Raw genomic sequence first — 14,405 nt, 5'->3', positions numbered from 1 at the left:
CACTGACAAATTATTAGAAGGGATATAGAAATCATTCTTTTTTTTAATAAAAGTCTCTCTTCCATCTGGGGGAAACACAATGCTTATTTAGTACACTTTTCTTCCACAGCATTCTCTCTCTTCGCTTTTCTTCTTTTCCTTTTCCTTTCACTTTTCCTCTTTCTCTCTCTTTTTGCTTTGCTTTCCTTTCTATAGCAGACTGGTACAAGAAGGAAGATGTCTTTCATCAGCAGTCCTTTGAGATAGAGTAGATTCAGTGAGTCCTCACCATGATAGGATCATAAACTTACTGGGTTAAACCAAGCTAACTTTCCCTAAGCTGCCAAGTTTTAGCTGCACCATACGTATATATGTTTCCTTGTGCCATTTTCTTTTCTTATAATTTTGTTTTTCTTGATGACCCTGAGCTATGGCTTCTGTCTCGTTTCTCCCACTAGTCAGCCTTCCTTGCTTTTCTGGTTTTGCCGATGTAGGCCTCGAAGAAAAAATGGCAGAAGAGCACAAAGTAGCTGAGGTACATGAGAGAGGACCAGATGATGTTCTGAACATGGGAATGGCACTGGCCCTGCTGCATCCAGGAGAAGACTAGGTAATTAACTACGCAGCCGATCAGCATCTGCGTGATCTGCGACAAGGTGATGAACATGGCAAACTTGCGGGAGACTCGGAAGCCGGCGGCGCGCAAGGCGTAGTAGGAGTACATCACGGCGTGCACCCCGTAGTTCATGGTCATAAACCAGCCACCACCAGCCACCATGTCCTTGTACGAATACCAAGAGTAAAGCAACACAGTAATGTGGTGGTACCAGTGCAAGAAGATGAGCTTCTGTTTCCTAAGAATAATGAATATTGTATCTCCTGTAACAAACAAAGGGAGGGGAGGAAATGAGAAACACAGCGAACAATTCCACGATCACTGAATACTTTGCAATACTTCCTCCTTTTGCTCTCATTGAAGTAGACACCATTCTGGAGCATGAAAAATAACCTCAGAGGCTGCCTGCTCTGAAATCCAACTTGGCCCTTGATGTCTATACAGTCGGTGGTGAACAGAGGCCCCCCTTTTTCCTGTGTGGACAGCTCCTGTAGGAAACCTCCACTGGTTTCACTGGCAGCCCTTTATTACATACAGAATCTGTGAAAATCTGCAGGAGGTAGGTGCGTCTATGTTTGTTATTCTTCACTGTGAGGTTGTCCACTACATATCATCGTGAGAAGAGAAATGCAGTTTCAATGGAGAGAAGAAAAACTAAAGTGTAAGCAGCACAGAGTCCCTTAAGTTATGATGTCCAGATTTAAGTCAGCATTTCCAAAAATTAATAGCCACAACTGTAGATAAAATGACTTGACTTACAGAAAATTAACATTTTCTTTTAGGGTTAATGAGGGTTATAGATCCTTAGTAACTCTGAGGCAGCTGCTTAAAATAAAATGTTGGGCACCTAGGTTAAAAATTCAGACAAAAAAAATACAAATCCATATCAGTGGAGAGATGCAACCTAACAAATGACTCAGCAAGTTTTTCTTATAGCTATCAGTGGGCAAGTGTATCATTTTGTCACTGCAACGAGAAAGTCAAGTAGTGAGCAATGTGATATAACTCTAGGCTGAAATTATTTCAAATAATTAATCATTATGGATGCTTCCATTTTACCTGAGTGTCTAAACTGAGCTTTCTGATTTCTTCCGCACATGCTGCAGGTGTAAAGATTTGTAAGACTTTGGCTGATCTTGCTGACTCATACTGGCATGAGCAAGAGCTAGTGAGAGCGTGAACAAATCTGCCTGGCAGATTCAAATCAAATCCATATCTGCACTGAATGTAATTCCGTAGAGCAAAGCCCTCTGCAGTACTATGAAAAAAGCTATTGCATATGCAGTCTGTGTTACTGAAGAGTATGCACCTACCAGCAACAAATGTTTTGGAAACATATTTGTTTTACATTGAAATGTTACATATCCTTTTCGACAAAGTCATGTTACTTTAGTAGAAGAGTAAATTTTACTCCTCTTTCCTGTGTTTTCTCTCTTTTGCTTTTCATGATTGCACGAAGTATCTCAAATAGATATAATATACATGTATATAGGCAGGCTTCTTATTTTCTGTTGTTACAGATCCTGTGATTCCAAAAAGACCTCCAAGATTTGAATCTTGGGCCTTATTTCTACATACATGTACCCCTGAAATTCTAGATCATGAAAATTAAGGATGGGGGAAACCAAAACTGCTTTGTAAGAACTAGGCCTGCAATAAGCCATAATGCTTCTGTTTACTTCATTAGCTGCAAGATACTGACTCACATTTTCATAAATAATCATATAATCAATTTATCAATTGTTAACCCATAGTTCTGGCAGATGTTTTCCAGTTTTAACAAAGCTAAAATTCAAGAGTTTTGCAGCAGTTTAAGCAGCAGGAAAGCAAAGGATTCTGACACAGCAAGATACTGGTGTTTGTTTCTTTGCAGTTTTTATGTTGATGAATTGCTCTCCTGTAATTTGCTGAATCCAACTCCCCGCAGAAGGAAGAAGCCCTGGTTTTGCTGTTTACCTGCACACAGGGAATTCTTCGGGGCTTTGAGGTTTGAGCAAGGGCATCCTCCGAAATGAAGGCTGGAGGAAAGCTCAAGCACTGCCATCGCCTTCCCATTACAACAATCCTTCCTTGCACTAACAGCCATGCAATGGCAACACATGCAGGCTGCTCATTAGGTTTGCTTTGGCAAGTGTATCGAAAGCATCCTTACCAAAGAACTGCTGAGGGGACAGGAGTTTATGAAGCAAGATAGCAAAAAATAGGGATATTATGGGAATTTTTTTTTTTATTTGGAAGAAGCAGAGACCAGAGCTTTCAGTGTTTAGGGAGGAAACGCATTACGGCTTGTAAGTGTAGGGCTACACACATATTTAAGGACAAGCAGTTCAGAGCTGAGACAGAACGTGACTTCAAGCTTCTTGCTGAAGCAGCTGCCGTGTTCTGCCCTTTGCTCGCTCCAGTCCGGCGGGGTGAGGGCCTGCAGATATTGCTGCTCACACCTCTCTGTAATCCCCAACAGCTTCCGAAGCGATGGGCAGGCCTAGGTAATGCCAAAGGAGGTGCCAGCACACCCTCTGTTAGGGGCTCAAGATTTCTCACACAATTTTTGTGGCAGCATAAGGGGATACATGGAGCTATTTTCAGGATGACTGGCAGAGAGGCAAAGGAGAAAGACATTCATTGAGCTTGGTGGTGTCTCGAGAATGGTCTCCTCATTGCACTTCAGAGAGAGTCACCTCAGAGAGCCCACGGCACAGCGCAGACCCCGGTTCGCCCCCATGCTCTTCCCAGGGCTTTTGGACTGATGTCCCGCTCCTGTATATGCTTCTCCTCTGCATGAGGGCCTGAGGAAGAGGTATAGACCAGCTTGCTCTTCCCTGCTGACCATCCTGCTGTGTGTGATCACTGCAGGTTGTTCCTGGGCTGGGCTGAATATCTTCTCACCCTAATTAAAACTGCACTCATACAGTAAACTGAGAGAGGGGCTGGGAATGTTCTTACTCAACTGCTCATTGCTCTAACTTCAGCCGTTGCACTTGATCTCTACGGAGTAAAATATATGGGTTTGGTTATATTTACTTTGTTATTCTGAAAAAAAATAGAGACTGAAAATACTGAGAAGAGGTTTCTGCAGCACCGATACCCCTTCCCACACAAACATTTCTGTTCTAAATACGCATACCGAGGAAAAGGCAGAGAAGCTACTCACCTAGTTCGGGTGCTTTGCTTAGCACAAAAGCATATGCCCAAAATTTGCTGACAGGTCCATTGTAAAAACCTTGGTCACACACGGACTGCTTCAGGCCTTTGGTCATCAAAATGTACAGCATGTAAGCACCAGTTCGAACAGCACCGAATATACTTGAAAATACAAAGAGAAAATGAGGAGAGTTCAGTAGGCACATCACATCTGCACACCATCATTTCAGATCCTTATGACAAAAAAGTAATAACAGTTTGAGCCAGCCTTAAAACTGGAGTAACTCCGATGGTTTCTCGGAAGTTACTCTGAATTCTTATTTGTAAGTTGGATTGCAGCAGTATCCCCTGGTGAAAGGCTACAACAATAACATCAGTGGGTTTTATTTCATTACTGCAGGAGCAACTCTCCAATTGACAGAAGCAGTTGGGGATATCAACTTCAGCTGAGAAACTGCAGAGTTTTGATGCTGATGGATGGAAGATGCAAGGAATGAGCTAAAGAAGCGTTATCACCATCATTACCAGGAGCAATTCCCTCTTCTGAGCGCCTCAGTTTTCCCTTCCCTCAGAGCTCACGGGAGCTCTGAGCAGAGGGAGGACACAGCGACGTTGGTGGGTGCGTGGGTTAGGGCTGGAGTTCCGGGTGGTTTTGGTGCATGCCCTGCCTTCGTGTTTTATCTCGTACCGAGTCATTGCCAACAGAGGAAGTGGCTGGCTGAGCTCAGGCATATTAAGCACTGACTCACCCACACCTCATCAAGCTGACATGGAAGGCAGTGGTGGCCTTACCTCCCCTATAACTACTGCTCGTGGCTGCTGTTTCCTGATCCATCCTGGTGTTGTTCACAACAATCTCAGAGCAGCAAGCCAACCACACTGCCTAAAATGGATGCATACAGACCCCCGTGGACAGCGCTAGACTTGTGCAAGGTAAGTGAAATAAGGAATAGTTCATGTAAAGCTATAGATTCCGTCACTCGTCCTTTTCTTGTTAAGCCTGTACCTTTTTAAAAATGTGCTTTGAAATCATCCAGGCAGCCTCAATCAAGGCCTATGGCAGTTGTCATGGCACTTGGCCAGACTAGGTGATTCAAATGAGCCTGCTGAGTTTCAGAAATCATTGGCCAATATTGTTATAGTATTTGTATAATGTTATTAGCTTTCCAGGCCTGCAGCTCTGCTATATCCAGCTAAACCTGACTGGTGCTAGGGGCAATGCACGTTACTTGCTTCTGTCCTTCACAGGCAGCCCTGCAAGGAGGGCAAGACTTGGACTCTACCAGGAGCCCCACATTTGGGGACATGTTGACTCTGGGCTCCTGCGCTGTTACATTTTGATGTACAACATTTGATCCTTCCATGAGAAAAGCCACACAGCAACACAAACTGCTCAGGTCTCCTAAGAATCTATCAGCTGCTATTTGCATCGTGGTGCTTGCTCGAGGGCTCTAGTGCCAGGTGAGTCCTCATGTGAGTCCTTGGTACAAACCAAAAAGACTGGCTTTCTGTGGCGTATGTTCATGGATCTAAGGAGTTTCGGTGAAACTGTGTTTGCCATTAGCACTGCCCAAAGCAGTGCATATATTCACGCACTTACACAAGCCAGCAGTTACAGTCTCTGCATATATTTTGGATTCATCCATCCCTGCAAGCAGAAGGTAAACTGCGGTATTCTTAGCATCTGCACAGGGTGCAGCACGCTGGGCCCTGCGCCCTCAGCAAGCTCTTCCCGTGTCTTTCTGGGCCTGGTCCTCCCCACTTGGCAGACACTGGCTGCCAGGGCCTGCAGTAGGTGTTGTGAAACTAGGTGCAACTTGCCCTGTGTCTCCCCTCCAGCAGTTAACACATGCTGTGCATTCTCAGGAATTCCATTTCTCACTGCTAAGATGACAGGCAATCCTGACAGAGATGCGATCTGATCACGTCCCGCGGCACTGAACTCCTCAACCCAGCCAGGACAGGCTGCTTCTTGTGTTTCGGGTGGTGGCAAAACTGGGTGGAGGAAGATCAGGCAGACTATCTAATGATGCACAGCCAGTAATCTAGTTCTCCCATTAACAAATACTCCAGTGCTGACATTAAAATAGGAAAAAAAGGAAAAAGAAAAAAAAGAGAAACCTTTAAATTAGGAAATCAAATAGCTGCCAGCAATATGCCTCTCCTTGTGCAGAAACTGTATTGCTCTTTTAAAATATCATGTATTATTAAAGCTTTAAGACCAGAGAGGATTCTGTGCCATGAACACAAGCTCAGATGGGAAAAGCCCTTGTTTAAGCAACAGGCAAAACATTGACTTAACTGTAAGTAAGTGATTCAGTGTGGCAACCCATGGATTAAGTCTGGAATGATAACTGAACTGAAGAGTATTTTCCTTGTGGGGATTATAGTTTCACTTCTTTACTCTCCTTGAGATTACGAGGATGTAAGTCTTCCTGTCTTTCCGTTTTGCTACTCCTGCAAAGCTCTCCCTGGAGTTACACATACACAAACACACACACAGTTCCCTTTTCTATTTACATTGCATTTTGTAATTTTGTAGCATTATGGATTCTCTGACTCCCAGATTCTAGAAGAAGCAAATAGCTCCTGTTTTACTCCGTGTGAGTCAGACTAATCCGAATTTTTTATCAGTAAAAAAACCCTTCACATTTCAGCATAATTCACAAGAGAAGGTTTTATAAATAAAGATGATGGCAAACTGGAAAGAACTGATTCAATGGCTCAAATACATGCCAAGAGCAGGTAGCTCTTGGTACTGCATGCCAAAATACTCTTGCCAATAAGCACCTGCCACCTGAGGAAGAAAAACCCTCTACTGCATTCCTGCAAACTGGCTTTGGACCCGGAAAGACAGCCCCGCGCTTCGTGCCGCTGCCGCCGCGCGGCGAGCCCAGCGCACGGGCGCCCCGAGGAGCGGCGGCGCGCCGGCCCTGCTGCCGCGGGGAGGCCCTGCTGCCCGCGCCGGCTCCGTGCTGAGCTCCCGTGAAGGGCTGAAACGAGCTGCTCAGAGCAGCACTCTGCCGGGTGGGAACCATCCGCAGGGATGTGAGACGCCAGGGAGCCGGGAATCACTGCACAGCCACAGCCCTGTGCAGCCGGAGGGCCGCTCAGGAACGGAGCGCCGGCTAACGCCGTGTCCTGCTCTGGGCAGGCTCCAAAGGCCCTGCGTTCCTTCCCCTCCAGGCAGTGACTTCTCTGGCAGACTAACCGATACCCGACTGCTAGTGCAGTGCCCATGTTAGGATTGAAATGTAGCAGTGAATAAAATAAAACAAATACTACACTTATTCTCATGAGGCTCTCAAGACACATCACATTTAAGAATGAGAAGCATAAGACTTTTGAAAGGGCAGCAATTCAGAAGAAGGCAATCTGAGGCATGAGGCGCTAACTGATGTTGCAGAGCAGAAGGAAGTGAAGCCCTTGCTTGTTAAAAGCGTGAATGCGAAGCAAGGAGCTCAAGGCCTTGGTCCCAACCCCACAGCACGGCCCAGACTCAGCTGCTACTGAGCGCAGGGGGGTCGTGCCCGGTTTGCTGGGCTGCAGCCTGGGCAGATCCACAGCTGCACTCGGCTACTGATGCCCATGGACATCCCAGCCAGCATCAGCACGGCACGACGGAGCAGAGAGCGCGGCTTCCACATGGTACAAAGGAAAAAGAAAAGCAGGCGTACATTTACCTCCCGGCAATGACCCTCCTGAGCTCTACCATAGCCTACCCAGAATATTTCTTACACATTTTAGTAGGCTGCTTTTATATCTCAAATTCTCTCCAGCCCCATTTTTCAGCACATGCTCATGGAGCCATTCCAGCACAGGCTAGAACATTTCCTCAAAAACTGTAGCACTGCGATAATCACACAGCAAAAATTCTTGGCTCTGGTTGGATTTTTTTGTTTGTTTATTTTAAGCCTAAGTAACTAAACAGACCAAACAAACTGGCTTTTTATCTGCGGAACTAGGTAAGGATGGGAACTAGTACAGCTCTGAATGCAGAGGGGGTGAATCGAGTGTAGGCTGCTGCAGGCTCCAGGTGCGAAGCGGGATACATGTACCTTTAAAGCCGGGGTCCCGTGACACGCTGGAGACTGCGAGGGACACGAGCAGAGCGCGTCAGGGCACCGGCACCAGGCTGTCCCTGCAAGGCTGGGCAGGGCGAGGGGCCCAGGCAGAGCCTGCGTTGCTCCAAGGCACCGGTGATTTGGGCTGGCGCTGATCTGGTGAGTCACCGCAGGGCCAGGCTGCCCCGAGGCCACGTGTGGCCCTGCGGGATCCGGGCCGGGCGCTGCCAGGGCGTCCAGCTCCGGGCCCGGCCGGAGGAGCTGGGCAGCGTCACAGCCCGTCGAGGGCGCCCATGGCCTGGGGTCGGTGCGAGCGGCCGAGCGGGCGCTGCCCCGGGGCCGGCGCGAGGGCAGCTCCGTCGGGAGCCGCACAGCGCGCCGAGCCGCACAGCCCGCCTGTGGGCGCCTCTGCGCGTCGCCCTCGCGAGGAGCCGGCACACAGGCCTGTTTGTTCTTTTCGGCGCACAAAGTATTTACAGAGGGAGCTTTCTGAATCAGAAAGCAGTGTACAAAGGTCAGGAGCTACGGAATGTGGAACTTTTCAATTCGTTTGTGATAAATCAAATTTCATTCACCTTTAAGGTCCATTCAATTCTCTGGTCGTATCCAGTTTCCTCTCTGCTGCTAAAGGCCTTGTTTCTTAACAAAATAAAACAGTCTTTCTGTGCCCTGCTGATTTCAGCCCTGCAGTCCTTATGAAAGAGCAACACGTTGGTGTGCTGGCCGTGGGGAACATGCGCACTCGCTGCACTGGTGCCGCCCGGTCCAACAGGTCAGCATGGCATGCTGCTCTGAAAACAGGCTGTGAGAAAGCAGCTACTGTGAAAAGACAACAGAGCATTTCTGGGCTTAGCTGAGCCACCAAAACCACACAAAGCATGAGCAGACACTGGGAAAAATGTGCAGCGAAAGCACCCGTAAGAAAACAGCTCTCTGAACTAAGCTTCTGTGCGAGCAAAGCTGCTGCAGCCACCTTTGTTCAAGAGCTGGGAATTGCCCCCGAGTCTGAACGAGCAGGATCAGGACATATCAGGCACTATGTGCCAAGAAGAGTGTTACCACATAGAGGAGCCACTTGTGTCACCTCTTACAGCCCTGTTTGGTTTGCTGTCCACGTTATTAGTTCCTAAAAACAAGTCTGTTAAACTATCTTGCAACATCATGGGTAGATTTTTTTATAGTTGTTTGCAACCTACAGAGCTTTTCCTTTCACCTGGTAAGCGCAAGCTTCTTTCAGATCATTCTTCCCTTCTGTGGACCCACAGAACTTGGTTCCAGAGCACTGAGGAGCAGTAACAGGTACCAGAGAGACGATACAGCAGAGGTAGGACAGGATGACAAGAACTTTCTGAAGAAACCGATGGAGTTATGTTGCCTGAAATGAAACTGCTTGCAGGAGATATCTCTGCCACAGAAACCTGCTTTGGCCGTGGTAGAAAGAACGGCAGTTTTGGCTGCCTCAGAAAGCTGCCAAGGCCCCTCCAGAGGATGCAAGCGCTGAAGGGGCCACTTGTCTTGCAAACCGTCAGGAAAGTTTTCCCAGCTTGTCCTGCAATTTATTTACCAAGGTAGCCAAAGAGTCAGACCAGTGTGGAGAAGCGGCTCTTTCCGGGGAAATGCGCTTGCTCCTTCCTACCGAGCGGCGCAGGGGAACGCCCGAGTCATTGTACAGTCCAACCAGTAGGAAAAAGAGCATTTTCAAGAACTGCTTGCCTGCTTCGACCTAAAAATTACTTGCTTGAAATTTTCAGTGGCTTCAGTTCCTGCAGGAGCAGAGTATTCTGAGGAATTGTTAACTGCTCTGTCTAAAAGCAAACACAATCTTAGTAGTTAAACCAAGAAGCTTATAGGAGAATTTGTTATTTGAAAATGATCCCCACCAAAAATGGGCTGTTGAGGTAAAAGTGGTTTTCTGGGTGGTGTATAATGAAGAAAAAGCTACTCCAGTCCAGACTGTGTTGACTAGAATTACGGATCGACGGTCTATGGATTTGTATTGGCTACTGGGCATATAGTTAAAAATGTGCTGCTTTAAAAACCTTCTGTGGGTAGACTTACCAGCTTGTTCTAAGGTTGGGGAAGAATGAAAAGCCTGACGGTATTTAACGTTTCAGGAGTCTTTATGGTGAAAACCCGGAGTCATTCCGTTGCAGGGAGGGGACGGCGAGGCAGGCCATGAAACACAACCCTGCCCACACAGGGAGGCCAAGGGCGAGTGAGAAATTTATTTTCTAACAAACTGCCCATAAACTTGTGTGTACTTTGGCACAGGTTTACACCGATTCCCACATGACTAAGGTGAGTCTTGCAGGTCCCTTGCAGGTCCATTTAATTTACACATTAATGTAGCAAAGGGACAGCAGAATTATTCGGAATTTGCAATTACTTTCCCACAGTATGTAACACACACGGGATATTTCTGCTTTTTGCTTGGCTCAGTTTCCTTACAAGTCTTCCTTATTTTTTTTGGATGAATTACGACTTACTTTTCCCCTCTTCCTGCCAATGATATGCACATTTGTCTGCACCTAGGCTGCTTTGTGGAAGGAAGGTAAAAGCACTATTAATTTTACTGGTCAGTGTGCAGTATGTGATGGCGCAATTGAAGCATATGCTGGATCTTCCAGATGCAATAAATCCTCCAAATGAGCAATGGAAATAATTATTCCTATGACAATTTTAATACATAGTGTTATCGAAAGGCTGTCAGACTGTTATCCTGTCTTAGCTTACCTTGCTTTTATTCAGGTATAATGAGAATTAAACATACTCTGCCATGAGAAACCTTAGTTACTTGATCGCTAAGTACAAATAAACATCAGCAGTGACTGAAAGATACCATTTAGCTGTTGTTCAGTGACCTACATGGAATTAGCAGATCTTGTTTTGGTCTCGAGGGATTAGTGAGAGTTGTCATTAAGTTAGTACAATATGACACGTCCTCCAAGATCACAGAAAAGCAGCCTAGAAAAAGATCTGGCTCCCAAGATCCTAAGTGGTCAACGTGACACAAGGATAGTACATATGAAATCTGTATAATTTATTTCAATATATTAATACCTGACTAGATGAACCAGCTTTGTAAGCTTGCCCCTTACGATTAAAAAATGTTTTGCTAAAGCTGTTGAACTAAGGGTTTTGTTTTCTGAATTAAATGAATCAGTCTCTTGGTCAGTGAAAGACACACAGTGATGAGGTATTCCTCAAACTAATGCACACTGTTAAAAGGATAGAACTGACTACATATTCAGGCTTTTTTTACTCTAATGTAACATTTATGAGGCATTTTATAAGCATTTAAAAGAGAAGCTTTGCTAATAGTGAGTCACCTTGAAAGTGAAGACACTTGTTCAAGTTGTAGTTGCTGAACTGAGCCCAACTATTACTTTTACAAGAAATGGGCAAGAAAAATAACATAATTAGGCTGACATTTCGCCATTCTCCAATGTTGTTGAGCTGCTTCCAAACAACACCAAGGTTGCAGCCGCGGAGAAAGAGGCACAGCCCTGCAGGGAGGTGTTACCCTCCTGTTCTGAACCTCCCCAAACTGGTCCAGAGACTTTTGGAAGGGCTCTGTCTTCTCATCAGATGTCTTCATGGTGAAAAGCTCCAGCCCAAGCTGCCCCAGAAGAATGTCTCAATAACACTTAAGGCAGCAGTGCCTCTTCCCCTAAATAAGGTGTTCTCCCCATGTCAAGAACTGCCAAGCACAAATGTGTACTTTTTAGTCTCTTCAGATTCAGGGCAAGCTTCCCCTAGAGCTCTTCTGCCTGTGTCGCACTTCCACGGCCCTTAGCACTGCAGGCGTGAGTGGTTCACAGGCCTTAATGGCTTCTCCCCTTGTAACAGCCTAGTAAAGGGGGCAGGCACAAGACCCACTTCAGAGACAGAAACATCCTTAAAAAGAAAAAAAAAGTCTGTTTCTGAGCTAGGATGAGAACTGATGAGCAACACTGTGAATTGCAGTTCAGTGTCCTAAACACTAGGTCCCGTGGATAAAAGAAGAGAAAGATCTAAGCTCACTCTGTATCAGGGAAAAAGGAAGCAATGAATCAACATATTAAATGTACTTCCGTAGGACACATTTTCCTCACAGAGAAAAAAGACCTACTGTAGACTTTCGCTTTTTTTTTTTTTACATTTTAAAGTTAATCTCTAAAATACTCTAAAATTCAACTCTTAAATCCCCTGTTTTAATTACGCCAGATCCACTGCTACCTTTCAAGATAAATAGTTTATAGACAAAAAAAGCCGCAAGGGCAGCCGAACACCAAGGATTTGACAACCCATTGGCAAAGCTTCCTGCGGCAGCCGCACCGCGGGGCCCTGCCGGCTCCCAGCGCTCCGCTCAGCCCTGCTCCTGCCTCGCTGCCTTTGGCAGGAGAATCTTCCCTGCGTAAGGGAGCGCATACTTTGAGGTCTGAACTCAGTCCTTTCAAAATCCCAACCCACGATCTGCGAGAATTCCTGCTGCATCTCTAAAGAGATCCCAGCACCGACCCACACGCACAAACCCTGCCTTTCAGCCTATCCTAGAGCCTCTGACCCAGATGCCTCGTTTAGGTTTTCATTTGGGACCATAACCTGAAGACAGGCCAGTTCAGAGTGATTTAAAAATTGTGAAAATATTTTGCATGGCTCTAAGAAATAATATATCACTTGTGCAAGCTTATATATCCTTGAGCAACTGCACACAAGCCTGGGTGGTTGCTACTTTCCCAAGTGATGAATTATTGGGAGGGAAATGGGCTGTACTAAAGTGACAGTTTGGAGTCAGGGCAGGTCCAATACTCCTTGCACTGGTCTTCCTTTCCTTGCAACAAATCTTGCAGAGTGGGGCCAGGCCCTTGGGTGCTCCAGTTGTCCCTGCCAGGGCTCCTGCACGCTCCTGGTGCCGCACGGGCTCCTGCACACACTGACCCGGGCTGTGCTGCTCTGCTCCGTCCTTGTGCATGGCCACTGAGCTCCACGACCTGCCTCCGTACCCAAACCCAATCTTTGTCCCTTCACTGACAAAACTGGGGGGGAAAGAAAAGGCCTATTTCCTGCCCTCCCAGCCAGGGCCTCGTTAAGCATGAGCAAACAGCAACATCTCCACAGGGCTGTGCATCATCTGGAGATTTTAGTTACATTAATGCCACAGTGGAGTCTGTGGTATTAACCCATCCATCTGCTTCTCCCTTGCTAAAGTGGCGAAGCTCAACACATCTGCCAATTGCTGGGACTACCAGGTGGAGGGCTGTGTGGCTACAAGAGAAAAAAAAAATCAATTGCCACAGCTATTTTGTTCCAGTCCCTCGTCACTTTACCCGAACTCCCTGTCCAGACCTGCCTGCTTTGTGCGTGGCACTAGCTCTGCTGAGGCAGCCCGCGGCGCAGAGCTCGGCGCTGATCAGCAGGGTGAAGCTCCGCGCGCCGCGGGAGGCGCCGGCTGCTCCTCACAAGGCGATGCCGGAGCGTATCCCAGCTAACAGTGCTAGGGCACGCGCACAGCTGCTGCTGTTGGAAAGGGAAAGGAAACCACTTCGAGATTAGTTAGCACGTGGGAGGTTGAAACTCGGAGGAACAATATTTCTTGAGGAAAACCATCATTTCACAAGCAGCAACTTACTCTTCAAGTACAAAATAATATCTGGACATCTTTCTTTTTCCAGCTGAAAATCCCCAGCACCCTTTGAAACTGTACCCTCAGTAAGATATTTTTCTATCAAGAAATATTTCTTATTTCTTAGATTTTTTGTTAGCAAGTGTGGATTGTGGATAAATAACTAAAAACAAAACAATTCTCAGCTTAAGCTCTATGTTTGGCGTGAAAGCTCATAAGAATTAAGAATCATTTAAGCATTTCTAAAATGGCCCATGAGGGATTCATAAGCGCAGTGTAACTCTAAAGTAATCTTTAATGAACGCTTCAGGGGCATTTGAACTTGTTCCTGTGTCATTACCAAAATTATTCTCAGCAGCTATTATCTGAAGAAAATTTTAGTGTAACTGATTTAAATGATAATCCAAAAAAAATGGGATATCTTTTTCTGCAGGATAATCTGAAGATTCTTACAGGATCAAAAGTATCAAGTCGGCAGAGTAACTGTCACGTACTGCATTGAAATGTATGTATTCAGGAGTTTTCAGGAAATTATCCTGGGCAAATAAAGGCGAAAAGTAATAAAGTAAAAGATTTAGAAGAGGATCAAAGCAACCAATGGAATTAGCAACCGCTAAAGCTGCAAAAGAGGCAGTTAGCAAATTAAGCAAACCCTAAGGTGCAGGGAAGGACTAGTATTTGACTGAATAAAGATGGCTTAAGGATGCTCAAAGTTGTAATGCAGCCGTAATGAGCAGTGGAGGTCCAGAAATACAGCAGGAATCGCGGGCCTGGCGTCCCCTCAGCCGACGAGCAGCAGCGCAACACGAGGGAGCAGCAGCGCAGGGTGAGGGAGCAGCAACGCAGGGCGAGGGAGCAGCAACGTGGCATGAGGGAGCAGCGCGGTGGGAGAGCAGACACGCAGTGCGAGGGAGCAGCAACGCGGTGTGAGGGAGCAGCAACACGCAGAGGCCCAGTGAAAGGCACCAGCGTTTCACAGAGCGGGACAGATGGGCTGTCT

General features: G+C 46.4%; 1 protein-coding gene across 1 annotated transcript in view; it reads right to left on the bottom strand.

Moving 5' to 3' along the window:
- Window positions 1-210: 210 nt before the first annotated feature.
- The window catches only part of ELOVL6 (ELOVL fatty acid elongase 6), a 65,272-nt gene continuing 51,077 nt past the window's right edge, over window positions 211-14,405 (bottom strand). The window contains exons 3-4 of the mRNA XM_088524025.1: window positions 3,747-3,898; window positions 211-858 (exon numbers count right to left, since the gene is read on the bottom strand). Coding sequence (XP_088380151.1) covers window positions 434-858; window positions 3,747-3,898 — 577 coding nt within the window. The 3' untranslated portion in view covers window positions 211-433. The remainder of the gene's footprint in view (window positions 859-3,746; window positions 3,899-14,405) is intronic.

Source organism: Tinamus guttatus, unplaced genomic scaffold, assembly GCF_059628265.1.
Source record: "Tinamus guttatus ecotype Peru unplaced genomic scaffold, ASM5962826v1 Tinamus_guttatus_pri_ptg000202l, whole genome shotgun sequence".
NCBI lineage: Eukaryota > Metazoa > Chordata > Aves > Tinamiformes > Tinamidae > Tinamus > Tinamus guttatus.
Note: the sequence above shows the minus strand (reverse complement) of the source record. Positions and strands in the feature narration are given on the sequence as shown.